Source organism: Pseudorasbora parva, chromosome 11 (assembly GCF_024679245.1).
Source record: "Pseudorasbora parva isolate DD20220531a chromosome 11, ASM2467924v1, whole genome shotgun sequence".
Classification (NCBI taxonomy): Eukaryota; Metazoa; Chordata; class Actinopteri; order Cypriniformes; family Gobionidae; genus Pseudorasbora; species Pseudorasbora parva.
The window spans coordinates 1,725,883-1,745,807 of NC_090182.1; the positions used below are offsets into that span (position 1 = coordinate 1,725,883).

A 19,925-nucleotide genomic window follows, 5' to 3' on the forward strand; every position below is an offset into this window, starting at 1 on the left:
CATATGCTTTTTTCACATTCCACTTGCTGTAATACCCTCATAGATGAACCTATCTTCCAGAGTAATATGATTTTAAATGCTTTTTTAATATTAAAAACAGTAATAGATATACAGTTGCAGCGCAGCAGATATTTGACATCTCATGAAGTATAGGCAATATTTAAATGATTCTTAACACAAGACATCGGAAGAAGTGTAACCCAGGAGCTTTAGTCTTCACACAATGTGAAACCAAAAGCAACCAATGATAAATGATTTAATAAATGCACATATAACCAATTTCATCATTACTCAACCAACAAAAAGAGTTCAATATGATTCATTGCTTTAATATATTACTCCTGACCGAAATCCCTATAAATAATTTAATCCAAAAATGTAAAAGATAATAAACAATATATTAAAAAGAATAAAAACAATTAAAATAAAAAGGTAAAAACAGGAATAAGATAAGACAAAGTCTAACCAACCTCTACACTGTAAAATATTATGTTTAATAAGTTATGACAACATTTAACTTATCAAAATAAGTTAGGAACTGTTAAACTTTTTTTTATTAGTTATACAAGATGTAACTCAGACATATAAGACTATAAGAGACTATAATGACTGAAAATGTGTATTATTTACACTGTAAAAAATTATTTAGAAAAAAAGTGACCTGGTTGCCTTAAAATTTTGAGTTAATTGAAATTAAAATTTTGAGTTAATACAAGGACAATTTTTTGAGATTCGACAGCCTTTATTAAAATATTATTAACAGATGTTGTAAGCATATTGGGTAATTGTGTGTTTTATTTGTGATGACGCAGCCAAATTGTGCTATTTTTAAGATTTATCAAATGATTTATGTGGTTCAGATACAATAATATTTTGAGTTTCTATTTATTAAACAAATTTCCTTCATTGTATCAACTCAAATTTTTAATTTCAATAAACTCAAAATTTTAAGGCAACCAGGTTACTTACTTTTTTAAGTTAAACCAACAAAAACCAACCAATTTTTTTTTTTTTTTTTTTTACAGTGTAGTCATTCAAAACAGTTTTGAGGTTAATTGATCTAATTTTGTATCTCTGGAAAATGGTAAATATCAATGTTTTTTGTGATATTTTGTTTTACACACACACAAAAACCACGACCCACAGATGATAAATGATACCATAGATGAGTAAAACCACAGATGATAAATGATACCATAGATGATAAAAACCATAGATGATAAATGCATTAGTTTTGTTTTTAAAATGATTAATGTGTGCGATGTACTTTATGTTGTGTTAGATTCGTTCCGCTTGTGTCCAACAGAGGGCAGACCCTGATCAGAGTTGAACCGAGGACAATAACCGCATTACCTCTAATGATATCACACACGCCTTTTTATGCTTTTTACTTAGATTTGTCTTGGTGAAAAACAAATTCAGACAACCACAGATCGTTCTGGAGATTACAGTTTTGCCACAGGATTTGCTCATTGCTGTTTTTAGAACAAATACAATTCACTCTCCTGAGTCCTGACGATAGTTTTCTTAAATTGGCATATTTCGAAAATAACCTGTTTGTGTGTGTGTGTGTGTGTGTGTGTGTGTGTGTGTGTGTGTGTGTGTGTGTGTGTGTGTGTGTGTGTGTGTGTGTGTGGAGAGAGAGGCCTATTCTCCGAGGTTTCTCTCCCGTGTGCAATAAAACACCGAGTTTTACCGGAGATGGTGAATAATGCAGCAGCTGCTCTGTGAATATTATTGTTGTTTTGTTTTCATAATTCATCTTCTGTGAAGTGCTTGAGTTGCTTTGGCTTTGTGTCGATGGGTAGATTTGATAAGGCACCGAACAGATGAAAACAATATGCAGATGTAGCTATAGTTTTATTTTCCTTTCACCCAGTGCATCCTCACAGAGCAGGCAATACTTCAATGTCATCTCACATTATAGATATTACATATGCCAGTGAAGCATACACAAGAACAGATCACATTAAAGATAACCGGCACAGCTTGCAGGATAAATACAGTCAGAAACATAAAGCAATTTATTCACGTGATGTATCGATCGGCCCAATGCAAACTCACACAAAACAACACATGCAAATCCATCCAACCAGTGTTTAAACTCATCATCGAACTGTTAATATAAGTGAATAACAAAGACATTCATTAGTTTAATGTTCACTCATTAGCTGCATGTTTTAGCTCTCTTGCTATTTCTGACATGTGGAGTAACACCCAGAACTGCCTAAATGTGCACAACAAAGCACATTGTCGAGACTGTATCCCATAATGCATATTTTTAGCCATGGGATCAAGGTTTCTGCAAAGCAATGGCATCGACTGTACTCTGACGACATATAGTCCATAAACATCACGGATATTTTAATCTTCCGAAGGGCTGTTGAAGCATGAAATGGACCTCAGGTAACAGCTCAGAATAGTGAAGGGTTTGGATTGCGCGCGCTCTTATCGTGCCGTCAGCCAATCAGAGTCGTGATGATGTCATCTCATACTGCCACATAGACTGTAAATAAAATAATAGTATGGCCCTCAGTGATTATTCAAATCACATGCAGACGGAGCGCTTGATCCTGATCAGTCACGTGACATGTAGAGCTTTGCGTGATTGGCTCTAAAAGTGTTTCCAGAGGTGGACGCCCATCTGCATCCAGGCTGACCCCGGACTTTATGAGTGCGAGTTTTGCCCAAGCTTGGGTGATGATAAACGGACACCGCTGGTGGAGTTAAACCTGCACAGAATGAGTTCATTAGTCAATGTGCATCAAAACACAGGCCGTGTAGGGCTAAAGGCATAACATTTTCAGAACAATCACTTCAACTATTAGTGCTGTCAAATTGATTAATTGCATCTGACATAAAATGTTTTGTTTATATAATGTGTGTATACACCGATCAGGCATTATGACAACCGGCCACAGGGTCATGGGCGGCCAAGGCTCATTGATGCACGTGGGGAGCGAAGGCTGGCCCGTGGGGTCCGATCAAACAGACGAGCTACTGGAGCTCAAACTGCTCCAGAAGTTAATGCTGGTTCTGATAGAAAGCTGTCAGAATACACAGAGCAGCTCAGTTTGACCTCTGACCCCGCCGAAAGCACCAACAGTGGCCTTTGACACGCTCCACCTACCTAAGCATTGCTGAGACCATGTTCAGCCTTTGATGGAAACGGTATTCTGGTGGCTGTGGCTCTTCCAGCAGGATAATGCTCCTGACACAAAGCACAAATGCTTCAGGAATGGTTTGAGGAGCACAACGACCAGTTTGAGGCTTCGACTCGGCCTCCAGATTCCCCAGATCTCAATCCAATCGAGCATCTGTGGGATGAGCTGAACAAACAAGGCCGATCCACCTCGCAACTTACAGGACTTAAAGGATATGCTGCTAACATCTTGGTGCCAGATACAGCACACCTTCAGGGGTCTAGAGGAGTCCATCAGAGACGGGTCAGGGGGACCAACACAATATTAGGGTTAATAGGATAATGTTATGCCTCATCTGTGTTTATATTTTATACACACCCATATACCTATACATACATACTGTATACACACACACACACACACACACACACACACACACACACACACACACACACACACACACACACACATATATATATATATATATATAAACAAAAATGTTAGATGTGATTAATTGATTTGACAGCACTAGTCAGTATATATATTAAATAAACAAATACAGAAAAATGTGATAAATATGGCGGCCATTTTAACGGTGGACACCCAGCTCATTATCATTCCCCATACAACACTTTTACATATTCATCTGTTATTGAAAAACTGTTGATTTAATTCCTTGAAATCAATAACAAGACAGGTCATTTTAAAGATTCTCATGCTACATAAATCAATAATTAATCCGCACAGAATCAGCTTTGTGTCGCTGGATCACACATATACAAAAAAGCAGAATATTAAAGTATATTAGTTCACTTTAAAACTTAAAATGAGAACTCTCGTCTAGTTTTTATGTGCATGTACACTGAAGTATTCTTGACCTATACTATACTATATTGAACTATACTTCTGCTCAATGTTTTAAGAGATATAGCATTAAAATTATAATTAAGTATTCTAAGTACACTTGTCTTGTAGCGTTTTCTCTTTTGATCGAGTAGCCTATTAAATCCTTTTTACTGTCTTATAAACTTGCATTAAAAATGAAAATATAGATTTAGAAAGAAAACAAATATTCTCCTAATTATTAGTATGTGAATTGTTGTGTAGGGTCCACTGCTAGTGTACATAGAAATATACTTCAAATCTACTTAAAGGTTTCAAGTATAAAAATTAATATTTAAATAAGAACATCATAGAAGGGTATACTAACAATGCCAAAATAATATATAAATATAATGTTCCCTATTAAATAGTAAAACTTTAAAACTTGCAGTATAAAACGAATAAACTAGTTTACTTTAAAGTGTACTTTCACATAAACACTCAGGGTTTGAAATTAACTTGTTCACTTATTGGCCAACTTGGCTACTAAATGTTAAAGTTACCAGCCATTTAGAACTTCTGCTAGCCAAGAAGGAGAACAGAGAAATATACCAGATCAACTGCCACAGCTTATAAAGGCCTATACACACTATACTGCCAGAAGTATTGGGACACTCCTCCTTATCTCTGAGTTCAGGTGTTCAATCTGTGTATAACTCCAGCTCTCGGCCTGCAGACGCTTCTACACACATTAGTGTAAGAATGGGTCGCTCTCAGGAGCTCAGTGAACTCAAGCGTGGGGCCGTGATAGGCTGACACCTGTGCAATAAGTCCATTCCTGACATTTCCTCACTACTAAATATTCCACGCTCAACTGTTAGTGGGATTATAACAAAGAGGAAGCCATTGGGAACAACAGCAACTCAGCCACGAAGTGTTAAATCCCAGAGCGGGGTCAGCGCATGCTGAGGGTCACAGTGAGCAGAAGTCTCCAACTTTCTGCAGAGTCAACAGCTCCAGACTTCCGTGGCCTTCAGATGAGCTTAAGAACAGCGGAGAGAGCTTCATGGAATGGGTTTCCATGGCCGAGCAGCTCATCCAAGCCTTACATCACCAAGAGCAATGCAAAGCGTGGGATGCGGTGGAGTAAAGCAGCCGCCACTGGACTCTAGAGCAGTGAGCCGTGTTCTCTGAGCGACCAATCACGCTTCAGGCTGACAATCCCATGGACGAGTCTGGGTTTGGCCGTCGCCAGGAGAACGGGACTTGCCTGACTGCATTGTGCCAAGTGTAAAGTTTGGTGGAGGGGGGATTATGGGGTGGGGTTGTTTTTCAGCGGTTGGCCCCTTAGTTCCAGTGAAAGGAACTCTTAATGCTTCACCAAGACATTTTGGACAATTTCCCGCTCCTGACTTTGTGGGATCAGTTTGTGGACGGCCCCTTCCTGTCCCAGCATGACTGCGCTCCAGTGCACAAAGCGTCGGTCCATAAAGACATGGATGAGGAGTTTGGTGTGGAGGAACTGGACTGGCCTGCACAGAGTCCTGAGCTCAACCCGATAGAACAGCTTTGGGATGAATTAGAGCGGAGACTGAGAGCCAGGCCTTCTCGTCCAACATCAGTGCCTGACCTCACAAATGAGCTTCTAGAAGAATGGGCAAAAATCCCCATAAACACACTCCTAAACCTTGATGAAAGCTTTTCCAGAAGAGCTGGAGCTGTTAGAGAGGGTGGGCCGACTCCATATTAAACCCCACGGATTAACAATGGGGAGCTCATGTGTGTGTGAAGGCAGGCAGCACAACACTTCTGGCAATATAGTGTATCTAAACAGGCAAGGGCAGCCAAATTTACACATGCAAACTGAGCTGTTGATGTTTAGGAAAGAGCACCATCTAGTGTTTTACAGGAGAATAAAATCGAATGTGTCTCTGTTGTATACTCTGGACATCAGTCCATTTTCAACCCAAATTGGGTTGCTTTTAACCCAGCGGTTGAGTTAAAGGTTTGCAACCCAATCGCTGGGTTAAAACAACCCAATTGCTGGTATTTTGTGGAGTGTACCGTATACTGTGCCCCTCTCGATCAGACAGCCGCGGCGGGCTGACCCTCAGTGACCCCGTTGACGATCATCCCTCTCAGCGATCGAGTCCTGAAGGATCCGTCGGGGTAGATGGCGTCCGGCTTGTGCTCGCAGCGGAAGAACATGAGGAAGCCGTTCCTGTAGTTCTGGTTCATCCAGCCGTAGAGCAGCGGATTGACAAAAGTGGAGCACATGGCCACGATGTGGAACAGGGTGTAGATGAGTTTGTACTCTTTGAACTTGAGAACGAGGTCGAGGTCGCTGGCCAGCTGGAACACGTGGAAGGGCAGCCAGCAGACGGCGAAGACCGCCACCACGAGCGCCAGCATCTTCGTGGTCTTCTTCCGGCGCGCGATACGGGCCATGCTTTCGCTGCGGCTGCACGGGCTAATGTGGTTCCTCAGCTTCATCCAGATGCAAACGTAAGCGTAGCTAATGATGGCCAGGGGGATCACATACTGCAGGAGGAGCATGGAGAGGCTGTAGATGACCGTAGTCCCGCTAGGCCACTTCTCAGAGCAAACCGCGATACGCAAATCAATGTAAGGGATTTCCTCATAGCGGTATTCACGGAAAATAGCCAGCGGTCCAGCTAGCACGGCGCCGAATAGCCAAGTCAGGCCGATGATTAGGAAGCTGGTGCAACGTTTGATCCGCTGTCCGAGATGGAAGACGATACACCGATAGCGCTCCACCGCGATGACCGTTAGCGTTAGCACGGACACATGCACGCTCAGAGCCTGGCTGTAAGGTACCATATGGCACATCACCGCCCCAAATTTCCACTCGTCCAGCAGGGTGTAGACCAGCGTAAAGGGCAAACACAACGTGTCCACCATCAGGTCCGCCAGCGCCAGGTTTGCGATGAAATAGTTGGTGACGGTGCGCATGTTCCGGTACAGGAAGATCATGTAGATGACCAGCGAGTTGCCCACCAGCCCCAGCAGGATTATCAGCGAGTATGCGAAGATGAGCGAGATCTGGACGCTCAGGTGTTTGGTCACGTCGTCCACGAATGCCGGTCTGTGTGTGTTAATGCTGTCGTTTGCCAGGCCGGGCTCATGGAGCGCCGACGCATTGGCTAGATCTGAGCGGCCCATGTTGAGCTGATGCCGAGGACACGCGACATGAACCTGTGGAACAGAAGAGAGAGAACGTTCAGGTCCATTTACAAAAACACAGCACTGGACACATCCAGATACAGCTCTTATGGTGGCTTGACAAAACCAAACACACCGATCTGCTTTTTAATTAAACTCACTGTTATTATTAATAGCAGAAAACGTAAACTGATCCGAAAATGCTCTTCTTATTTAGTTTTTTTTTCTTGCTTCCAGTCCAAATATCTAAAAACTCTTAAATCAAGATGCATTTATTAGATCAGTAAAACGACATAAGATATTTTTGCTTTGTTGTCTGGCAAAAAAAATCTAAATGAAGTGAGTTTTTGCTTAAAACCGGCAAAATGATCTGCCAATGGGGTGAGAAAAATAATCTTATTTCTGTTTGGGACGGATAAGATTATTTTTCTCACCCCATTGGCAGATCATTTAGTAATATAATTTAGTGGGTTGTTTTAACCCACAAATTAGGTTGTCTTAAGCAAACATTTAACCCAACCGCTGGGTTAAAAACAACCCAACTTGGGTTGAAAAATGTCTAACCATAAATTCTATAATCTAGTTTTAAGCAAATACAAACTACAAACATCGGCGTCACGTTAACACGAGACCATGAACCGAGGAGAACTGAAGGCTTAAATACACAGAGGATGATGATGAACAGAATGAGGAACAGGTGAGGATAATCAGAAACCATAGTAATCAATGAGAACTAACGCAAAGACAGTGACGATAAACACGACTGAGTCAGAATAACTAACTGGGGAATTGATTGGATGATGGTGGTTTGCTATTGGTGGATCTCATGTGAGTGACAGGTTCTCTGATGACGAGGGCGGGGCCACCTGTCACTCACATGAGATCAGCCAATAGCAAACCACCATTATCCAATCAATTCCCCACAGACACAATCAAGCCCGCCCCTACATTTGCTCTTGTTTGTGAAGCGATTCACTCGATATTCGGCACAATAGAGCAGAAGACCAGCGCAAATTCTGTTTCATGACTTTAAGACACATCGGGCATGTTATGGTTTCTGTGTGTGATAGTACCGTATATACCCTTATAGAAGACATGGTTTTGTGTCCTAAAAATAGGCTGAAAATGGGGTGTCGTCTTATATTCGTGATATAGACAAAATCACATGTCTGACAATAACAAGGTGGCGCTGTTGGCGCTCGTGCTCTCGGGGAGAAATCTCAACACATGACACTGAGAAACTGAGCTTAACATTCAACATGTGCAGTTTATATATTTATAACATATGATACAGTTAAACAACAGCACACAACCAAGAGTGTGTTTTCCTGAACACCATCACGTCTGAAAACGACACTGATTTCATACGACAGCTCCATAAAATATTAATTAACATTTAGTCACTTACATTTTAGATGCAATATTGACGGTTTTTGTTCTGTTTCAGCAGCGAAAATATCACTGCAGAACCGTAACGCTTCTCACAGCAACTGTGTGTGTGTGTGTTACTGAACGATTCAGTGTTTGAAGGAATCAGTTGAATCAAAGATTCAGTGATCTGTTCGTAAACGACTGCCTCATTCTTGAATGAATCAGTCGTTTGAATTAATCGTTTGGATGAATCGACTCAATGACTCACTCATTAAGACTCACCTGCTGCCACCTACTGGTAGTTTCATGTTTAAACATTCTTTCCAACATTTCTTATTTATCCAAAAATACAAATCTCATAACATTATTTAATGCAGTTGTAATTTGCAGTGTAAATTATTTAATTTGATTGGTAACAGCCCTATAGTGTCTTATTTTAATTTAATGTATAGATCAAATTTAATAATATAAGATTAGGGGTAAAAATGCCCTTTATAAAAGGTAGAACTATCACAAATATGCAGATTTAAAATATGCCAAAGCTGATTGAACACTGGTGAGAATATTGCTTCAGAATAAATTATATTTACAACACAAAACATTAAAAATACACCTTTTTCCTGGAAAAGCTATTTTTTTCACTCGAACAAGTGAATGAGCGGTTTACTGTCTGAAGGAGAAGCACATGAACATGCTTAATGTCAAGCCCTGTAATAAATGGTGGTCCAATGCATTATTTATCAGTAGAACATTTTTCATATTTATGCCACAAAAATCGCTTTTTTCCCCAAAAATAAGTCTGGAAAATGGGGGGTCATCTTATATTCAGGGTCGTCTTATATTCGGGTATATACGGGAGATATTAGTGCATAACGTGATGACATTCAGATAATTAAAATGAAAAATGTAAAGTATTGAAATAGTCAGTTGGCGGCCCATACGAGTTCACATTTCATTGCACATGTTCAATTATAAATGAACATCGGAGGTCTCATTCTCAGCATGGAGGCTTTTAGATGGCATCTGAATGATGTCTTCTTTTCTTTTTGTGTGCGCAGTTGAAATATAGAAGAGAGGCATACACACCTGATGAAATATGTAGTGTGGAAGGTATAAGTCGTAATATATCATCACAGTACCGCGAGGCAGAAGCGGAGAGTTAGATAACGGCATCATTAGAACGAGAAATGAAATGGCACTGAGATATGTTTAGCTTAAGCAAACACAGCCGTCTTTGTTATTTTTTATCATGTTTAATTAAAGCTATTAATGAATGATGGCTATCATGGCTTTGCTACCAAAATATTCAAGCATATTTAATTACACAAAGGTTAACGAGGCCCTTTCCTGCTCATAAGAGATGGATTGAGCTTCATTAAAATCCAATTTACAGGAGGCTCAGAGCAAGACAATGAGCTTCTCCCAAGAATGATCTGGGCTCATGAGCACATTTAGAAGTGCCTGTATTGTCTTTTAAGCTGATTATAGGACTCAAACTGTACGGACAGCTTTTTTTGCTCGAGGGAAAATGAAAATGGCCAATAAAGACCCTTGACATCTACGGTCATTTAGAGACTGAAAACAAAAACTCAGCTCTAATGTGGTCTCCCTCCACCAGAGAGGACACTCCATCTTTCAGGGCGCATCGAGTAAAAAAAAGGAAACTAGGTTGTAACACTGTTTTTAGCTGCGGGTATATTTCTATTGTTCCTTAGGAAAGAAGAAGAAGAAGTATTGCCTCCATTTGTTACTGAGCTATAGAGCTGTGAAGGTGGACAACGGGTTTCTGGTCAGAAAAACATAAATGTCTTTCCTGCTTTGCTTTATAATATAACCATTTTGGTAACAGGATTTAACCCGTTACACTTTCTCCTTTCTTGTCTTATGTATTTAGCGAAATAATCATCGGAAAAGTGGACTTTTTGTTCCTGAATCAACTGCGGAAATATAATCTAAACAGCCGATTGGCTAAAGCTGAGCTATAACTTATAAAAACGTCATGTATTTAGCGGAAGAACATTGTTTCGGTTGCGCTTTGGCTCGGAGTGACTGAATGAATATGATTTTGTCTCATGAATAAAAAGAGAGAGAGATTATCCTCCGTCTCATGAAACATTCACTTTTAGGCTTCAAGGGTTAGTTCACCCAAAAATTCAATCCATGATTTACTCTCGCTCAAGTCATCCTGGGTGTAGGTGACCATCTTCTCTCAGACTAGATCAGAGGTATATTAGACATGGCTCTCCCAAGCTTTTTAACGGCAGCTCAAAATTTTAAGAACAAGAGAGTGCATCTATCCATCATATAACTGCTCCACACAGCTCCGGGGGTTAATAAAAGCCTTCTGAAGCGAATCGATGGGTTTGTGAAAGAAAAATATCCACATTTAACACGTTATAAAGTAAAATATCTATGTACTGGCAGACCACCATCCTTATTCAACTTAACGCTTTTGCATTTACTCAACGCACTTTTATGATGGATAGATGCACTATTATGATGGACAGATGCACTTTTATGATGGAGAGATGCACTATTATGATGGACAGATGCACTTTTATGATGGACAGATGCACTTTTATGATGGATAGATGCACTTTTATGATGGATAGATGCACTTTTATGATGGATAGATGCACTATTATGATGGACAGATGCACTTTTATGATGGATAGATGCACTTTTATGATGGAGAGATGCACTATTATGATGGACAGATGCACTTTTATGATGGACAGATGCACTTTTATGATGGAGAGATGCACTATTATGATGGACAGATGCACTTTTATGATGGACAGATGCACTTTTATGATGGATAGATGCACTTTTATGATGGATAGATGCACTTTTATGATGGATAGATGCACTATTATGATGGACAGATGCACTTTTATGATGGATAGATGCACTTTTATGATGGATAGATGCACTTTTATGATGGATAGATGCACTTTTATGATGGATAGATGCACTTTTATGATGGATAGATGCACTTTTATGATGGATAGATGCACTTTTATGATGGATAGATGCACTTTTATGATGGACAGATGCACTTTTATGATGGACAGATGCACTTTTATGATGGACAGATGCACTTTTATGATGGATAGATGCATAAATAGATAGATGCACTTTTATGATGGACAGATGCACTTTTATGATGGACAGATGCACTTTTATGATGGACAGATGCACTTTTATGATGGACAGATGCACTTTTATGATGGACAGATGCACTTTTATGATGGACAGAATCACTTTTATGATGGACAGATGCACTTTTATGATGGAGAGATGCACTATTATGATGGACAGATGCACTTTTATGATGGACAGATGCACTTTTATGATGGACAGATGCACTTTTATGATGGACAGATGCACTTTTATGATGGATAGATGCACTTTTATGATGGACAGATGCACTTTTATGATGGACAGATGCACTTTTATGATGGATAGATGCATAAATAAATAGATGCACTTTTATGATGGACAGATGCACTTTTATGATGGACAGATGCACTTTTATGTTGATGCACTTTTATGATGGACAGATGCACTTTTATGATGGACAGATGCACTTTTATGATGGACAGATGCACTTTTATGATGGAGAGATGCACTTTTATGATGGACAGATGCACTTTTATGATGGACAGATGCACTTTTATGATGGACAGATGCACTATTATGATGGACAGATGCACTTTTATGATGGACAGATGCACTTTTATGATGGATAGATGCACTTTTATGATGGACAGATGCACTTTTATGATGGACAGATGCACTTTTATGATGGACAGATGCACTATTATGATGGACAGATGCACTTTTATGATGGAGAGATGCACTTTTATGATGGACAGATGCACTTTTATGATGGACAGATGCACTTTTATGATGGAGAGATGCACTTTTATGATGGACAGATGCACTTTTATGATGGACAGATGCACTTTTATGATGGACAGATGCACTTTTATGATGGACAGATGCACTTTTATGATGGACAGATGCACTATATTAGCACAGTCTCCGCCACGACTGCTGACAGACTCCACTGACTGCTGAAAAAAAAAGTTACATAGTGTACCTTAACACTGGGAATGTGGATTATGAAAATAAAAAAGGTCACTTTTGATTTCATGTTGACTTGTCAAAAGGTCATTTCTAGTAGGATGTGGTTTAGCTTTTCTGTTCATGTCACAGTCTGCTGATTTTTCTGAGTTGGTCCTCCAGAGGCACATGCATGAATACGAGACACTATTCATCAAAAGGTCAAATCCCTCAAAACGCACGACCTTTCCTTTCCACGTTCATTCAAACTACAGTCCAAACACTTGTTTCTAATGGATCTACAAATTGGATTCTTATAATCTCTCTGCATGTGTAGTGCTGACCCTTTCCAGAAGGCATCGTAAATCACCCAGAGTGCCACGGTAATGAATAACAAGCCTTCTGCGCGGACAAGCAAAGGGAAAGCGCTTCAGAATAGCCTCGGCTGTACAGGGTCTGATGACTGTGTCCCTCGAGAATCAGCTCGACTGCATTATGAGGATCAGGAGCTCCTGGAGCCCCATTAACACACACACACACACACACACACACACACACACACACACACACACACACACACACACACACACACACACACACACACACACACACACACACACACACACACACTCACACACACACACACTAACTCATCATGACGACGGCTCTTGAGTGTGCCAGTGCACGTCCAGCTGATGCAGTCATATATGATTACTATAGAAGCAACATTGGAGGAACTGTATATCTCATCTAATTTAACTAATATGTATTAGTAGTAACGTAGTTATACTATGTTGGTACGCAAAACAGATGCACTCAACAATCCAATTACTGACCAGGGCTGAGCAGAATTTAGGAATTGACTCTCTTTCAGTTCACAGGTTGGAGTTTGAATGGAAATGGCTGAAGGATGCTGAAGAGGAATGACAGGAAGAGGAATTTACTGAAGGGGAATGCAAAGAAATTCAATAATCACACACACACACACACACACACACACACACACACACACACACACGCACACACACACACACACACACACACACACACACACACACACACACACACACACACACACACACACACACACACACACACTCCAGGAATTTAATTAAAGCTTTCGGACAAAAAGTAATCACTTCATTAATTTGGACAAATTATGCCATTTATCACTTATTTCTCTAAACTAACTATTGTCGTTAACAGCCCCATTTGTTTGACATACAGCATCACAAAAATATAAACAATGATGTATTATTTCAATCAAACTATTTAACTAACATTTTATTTGTTATAAAATATTTAATTACATATTAAATGAAATAAACATAAATAAATAAAGATATAGCCCATCAGATTGAGGTAAATCTGCGAAAAGAATTCCTTTAGATGCATATTCATTTATTACACACATGATGAATAAACTAAATATGTGCCATTTTACAGCTTGTTATATGCTGATGATAATTCGCTTTGGAGTTGTTTTTTTAACTACAGTTAGAGCAATTTCATGCAATTTTAATTCTATTTTCTGACATTCTAACCCGAATTAATATTCTGAATTATGCCCAATCCTGATCCAGACACCTGCCGTGTGCCATGTTTAACCGAAATCCCCATTTCTGCATCGTGTTGAGTATTATACATGAGTAAGAGCGATCTCCTCACCTTATGTGTGAGCCATTAGTCCTGTAATAGACGGGATGGTGGTGAAGTTCGCGCATCTCTTCAGCTTCAGCTTCATCCTCGCCGATGCACAGCGCACTGAACGCTTCGGGGAAACTAAAGGCAGTGTTTTTTAAAGCAAAGCACCAGCGAGATGAGATGAAGCGCGTGAACTTTAGGTGCATGAGGGAGGATCTGCTCGAGTTTGGCTCGTGCATGCATGCAATGTGACGCTTTCCAAATCAAACGAGCTCTGATAGTCGGTGCATTGAGGAGCATGGTTTGACATGAGCTCTATTCCACTAACGCATGCCATCAGCCATCCACAGCGAGCTTCTAATTATAACATCCTCCTGAAGACCAATATCACCCTGACACTGTGGAAAACAGAAACTGACGTCTTATATTGCAATAGGCTAAGTGATTTCTGAAGCTGTTGTTTCTGGATGGACTCTGTGTTTGTATATTTGTGGTGTTGAGTCAGATGGTGCAGTCACACCTGAGGCACTGCTGAACAAAGACAGATGTGTTACAGCTGTTGCTCTGCATCTGAAATGACACGGACGCCTTGGGGTCTCATATTCAGGACGATGTTCATTTAGCTCTCTCTTTTCAAAACCATGCATTATTGCACGTATAATAATGTAAACTTCAGGCAATTGCATAAATGCATTCATGGTTTTACACTGTAAACCACAAACTGACAGCCACGAGTCAAACTGCCAACTCTCAATAAAATAAAAGCTCATTGGACAAACTCAGTTTAATTGAGTGAAGGTTTTCCATCCAGTATATATATGTCGCCCCAACTCATAAAAAATGAATTAATGTAATGAAATGTAATTGAGTTGTCCTGACTCATTTTGGGACGCTGTCACATCAGCACTGAATGCCCACAGTCTGCATAGGAGACAAAACATTCACAAACAGTACAGAAACGCGTCTAAATGTCCAACATAACTGATCATTAAACACTACACTGAAAAAAATGCTTTTCTTAGTATTTTTGTCTTGTTTCTAGTCTAAAAACATCACAAACATCAAAAAATTCTTAAAACAAGACGCACTTACTAGACTATTGTCTTGTTTTTTGGGGGAAATAACTCAAAAATTAAGTGAAGTAATCTTAACTCAAAACAGAAAACAAGATAATTTTTTTACCTCATGCATTGGCAGATTATTTTGCTTATTTTAAGCAAAAACTCACTTAATTCTGAGTCATTTACCCCCAAAAAACAAGACAAAAACTTTTGCTTGTCTAGTAAATGCTTCTCAATGTAAGATTTTTTTAAATATTTGGACTAAATAAGAAAAGTAATTACTAAGTAACAAAAGCCTTTTTTTTTGCAGTATAACACTAGCAAACAACATCTTTACAAAAAACACAAAAGAATAACACCCTAAATGTACTCTCCTAATGCAGTCCCTTGCAAAGCATGCTGGGAACTACGGATCAACTGCCCATGATAGTTAAGTCAATAAACGTGATTTATGTAGTTTTAACACAAATGAATTAAGGTAACTTTAGTTTTAAATATGTTTGGTTGACTGAACACAATTAAATTATAAAGTAAAGTGAACAACATTTAATTTTTTAGTGCATCTGAAGGAAACACTGATCCCCATAATGGTGACCAAACATTTTCAATAAATCGTCAACATCTAAACCTCTGTTAATTCTCAAAAAATGAGAACATGAAAACATTCATGATGACCAAAATTAGGTCATGCGGACGGTGCACGAACACGGAGAGCCGAAGTCTTCAATGTTGGCAATAAAAAATAAAGAGTTCTTAAAGTTGCACTATGTAGTATTTATGCAGTAAAATATCCAAAAACCACTAGGCCAGTGTTATATATTTTGTTCAGTTGAGTACACTGTAAAAAAATGCTGTAAAAAAACGGCCACATTTTGACAGTAAAATGCTGTTTTCCATTAAAACAGTAATATACTGTAGAAAACAATGCATTCTGGGTAATATTTGTCATTTTCGAGAAAATAGCCAACAGTAATATACTGTGAATTAACACACTTAAAGTCGACACTCAGAGGCTGTGTTCAAAATCACTCCCTATCCCCTTATTCACTATTCCCTACACTAGTTCACTGATATAGACCACTCGACAGAGAGAGAGGAAAGAAGAGAGTGAATTCAGACACTGATGAACACCTGCTGTTATCACTGATGGAAAGAGAAACATGATTTCATCAACTGAAGATAAAAGAAGACATTAAATCTGTGAAGATCTCATCAGAGGATTAAACAACTCCACAAACAGCATTACCAGCTTCACACATTACTAACCAGACTGACTTTATTTCAGTCAGACGTCTACAGAAGCTCTCATTGAGAATTATCAGATGTTGTTTGATTGTTTCTTCTGACGTTACCATTATGGTGATCAGTGTTTGCTTTAGTTGGGCTCTTGAACATTGACACAATAACATTAGTTTTTCTCTCGCTGCTGTAACGGTGTGTTTTCAATACATTTGTTATAGTAAGCAAAGCTGAGAAAAAAAACATGAGTTAGTCATGTTGACTATTTAATAATGGTTTAATTCACTAATAATTTACTAGTCTTAATTATAAACATATAGCTGATGCCTAATTTTTTGTAAAACTTGAACCCAATAATTTTATAACATCAGTATTGCAACAACCAGATAATTTGAAGAGCATGGGAACAGCTTGTGGTCAAAACATCTGAATCAATCTGACTCACACAGACATCAAGAATCGGTGTATGAATCTCAGCCGTGGTGACACTCAAAACTCCCAGCATGCATTGCGGCACGAATAAATTATGCTGCTGAATAGCCTGGTTATTTTCTTTAATTCTTACTATTTGCCTTTATTTTTGCTGCAGTTGTTGTGTTGACTTTAAGTAGTGTTTTGTGATGTTCAGAGTTGATCTGTTCATTTTTTTATTGATTGTCACCATTGTTGAGATTCATATGCTGATTCTTCAAGTCTATGCGAGTCTAAATGACAGCAGAGAGCAAACAATGTGTTAAAATCATGACTTTATAAATCATTCATAACTAATTCCTAATCAGTGGTTGATAATTTCAGAAAGGTCACAGTTTAATAAGATAAAATAAGAGTTGATATGTGTTTTTAAAAGAATGGGCTTGTTTAGGGAAAAACACTCGACAAGATTAACAAACTTAACATCCTATTACAATTATAGCAAAACATAGTCAATCATTTCTGACCATTTTTTTTCTTGCCTTTTTTGCTACAATAAATGTGTTTAATAAACACTCAGTTATAGCAGACAAAGAGAGACTATCATTACAAAGTCAAGGGCCAAGAGCCCAACTGAAGCAAACACTGATCACGATAAGGGTGACCAAATATTTTCTATTAAACATCAACACCTAAAGATCTGATAATTCTCAATAAGAGCTTCTGTAGACGTCTGACTGAAATAAAGTCAGTCTGGTTAGTAATGTGTGAAGCTGGTAATGCTGTTTGTGGAGTTGTTTAATCCTCTGCTGAGATCTTCAGAGATGTAATGTCTTCTTTTATCTTCTGTTGATTTCATCTAAAGCTGTGGCTGAAGTCAGTTGTAGTTCTTGTGTTTCTCTGTCCTTCAGTGATTCTTGTTAACAGGTGTTCTCAGTTATCACTTAATTAATCTCTTAATTATCTCATGAACTTCATCAATGCTTCAATTACTCTAACACTCTGTAGTGTGTACACTCTTCAGTGTTCATTTAAAACTGAAGATTTTGCTGTGGGGTTAAAAGGGTTAAAGGGGTTAGATGAAAAAACCCACAGTGGGAACCGTAAATTAACAGTAAGAAACTGTAAATTAATTTACGGAAAAGTACTGTAAAAAAACGGCACTTTACTGGAACCAGAGCTGCCAGTAGATTACCGTTAAATCAAGGAAAAACAGTAATATACTGTAAAACGTAACAGTCAGATTTACCAGATGAATCAAGATAATTTCACTGAAATATTAGTGAAAGTTAATAGAAAAAGGTTGTGCAAAGTCAGTAACTGATAAGGAGAGTAAATATTAAAATGACCTGTTTATGTGTTGTTGCACAAGATGATATAGAAGAGATCTTTTAGTTGAATTCATTAGTTTTGTGGGTTACCATTGCTGTGAAGAGTAGAGCCTGTGCTTCAGTCCAGGATGAGCAGAGAAACATTGATGATATGCTGCCTGATGCTTTATTTAACGGCAGTGACTGTGTTTGCTGATGCAGTTATGAGCCGTTTGTTGAGTAATTTATCGCATACTTGTGTGCTATTGCTCACAACGAACCGCAAAGATTGAAGTTAAAGTCATGTTTCTAAATCATTTTACTACTACACCTTACAAGTGTGTAATGACTCAAATGAAGTTTTACGATACAAACACCTATAAATACTAGTTTTAAAATGAGAACTGTTTGAAGCAATCAGTTTTCCAAATGAAAAGTTACCTTTCATGGTATTATTACGGTAAAATACTGTAAAAAATGAGAGCTGTATATAAACAGTAGAGGGCTGTAAATTAACAGTACATTGCTGGAACCACAGCTGCCAGTAGATTACCGTTATTTTACGACACAATTTTTTACAGTGTACTTACAATATCCCAAATGTTTCCAACTGTTTGTAAATTGTGAGAAAATTGCTATTTTAACCAATGACCCGGGCCGTGTCAGCATAGCGTTTGAGGGAGTCGCCCGTCAATCGCGTCATATCTGCGCTACCCTCGGTTTTATTCTGCAGAAGCGATTTTCTCTTAGCAGCGCCGAGCGAACGCACAGAGGAACGTCATAACATCATTTTAAACACACTTAAATGTATCTGATATGATAAACAGAGCTGCTTTACCTTATAATCATGACCGGAAGAGCGGAAGTGCGCGCCCCCAGCGACTGTGTCCCGTCCCGTCATAATAAAAGTCCCGGTACTCGTGAGCCTCGTAGAAATCAATAGAATTACTCGTAGAAATTTAAACTTTTTGTGTGCTATTTGCAGTTACTCATTTTTTAAAAGAATTAATTTTATCAATTGTAACCTAATTTTATTTGTTGAAATTAATCTGTTGCCACAATTTTATTGAGTAGGTATAGTGTTTAATTATTATTATTATTATTATTATTATTATTATTATTATTATTATTATTATTATTATTATTATTATTATTTTACAGTATGCTCTTTTTTCTAATGCTAAATAGACTTTTTTTTTTTTAAAGTCACAGACCTTTCTGAAAACCCCAACCTGACATTTATGAAAAAATAGAGAGAAGTATATTTTTGTCCTGAGAACAACGTTCAGCTTTTCAATTAAATTCTTATTCATTATGTCAGTGTGATTCTTCATTTGTTTACCCGAAACAGGATTGTAGTTTGAGGGCGTTTCTTTTTTTATTTAAAACCACAAAAACAACTACTGCTGAAAAAACACAAACAAAAGCCTTATGGGCAAACTTGGACTTTTGACTCAAAAGTTAGTTATTGAAATACAGATCTTGTGACTTCTCCATGTGACTTCAGTCCATCTAAAATTCTATAACGTGATGATAATAGTGTGATATGATGTTAATAGTAAAAAACTAGCACTTTGCTATCTGTTCAAGACATGAGAGATGTTAATAAGTTGACTATTCACTTATTATTATGACTTCCATGCTGATGAAACAAACACTAAAACCAGCCTAAT

General features: G+C 38.4%; 1 protein-coding gene across 2 annotated transcripts; it reads right to left on the bottom strand.

Annotated features, from left to right (window-relative positions):
• Window positions 1-1,841: 1,841 nt before the first annotated feature.
• On the bottom strand, window positions 1,842-14,682 carry npy7r (neuropeptide Y receptor Y7). Of its 2 annotated transcripts, XM_067456778.1 has the most exons (4): window positions 14,256-14,682; window positions 13,424-13,500; window positions 6,030-7,181; window positions 1,842-2,732 (listed from the first exon to the last, which is right to left on the bottom strand). In XM_067456778.1, exon 3 carries the CDS (start codon window positions 7,146-7,148, stop codon window positions 6,051-6,053), a length of 1,098 nt encoding a protein of 365 aa, XP_067312879.1. In that variant the 5' UTR covers window positions 7,149-7,181; window positions 13,424-13,500; window positions 14,256-14,682; the 3' UTR covers window positions 1,842-2,732; window positions 6,030-6,050. The 2 variants fall into 2 exon arrangements, with proteins under 2 accessions (XP_067312879.1, XP_067312878.1); XM_067456777.1 differs by lacking the exon at window positions 13,424-13,500 and having other exon boundaries at window positions 14,256-14,678.
• Window positions 14,683-19,925: the final 5,243 nt, after the last annotated feature.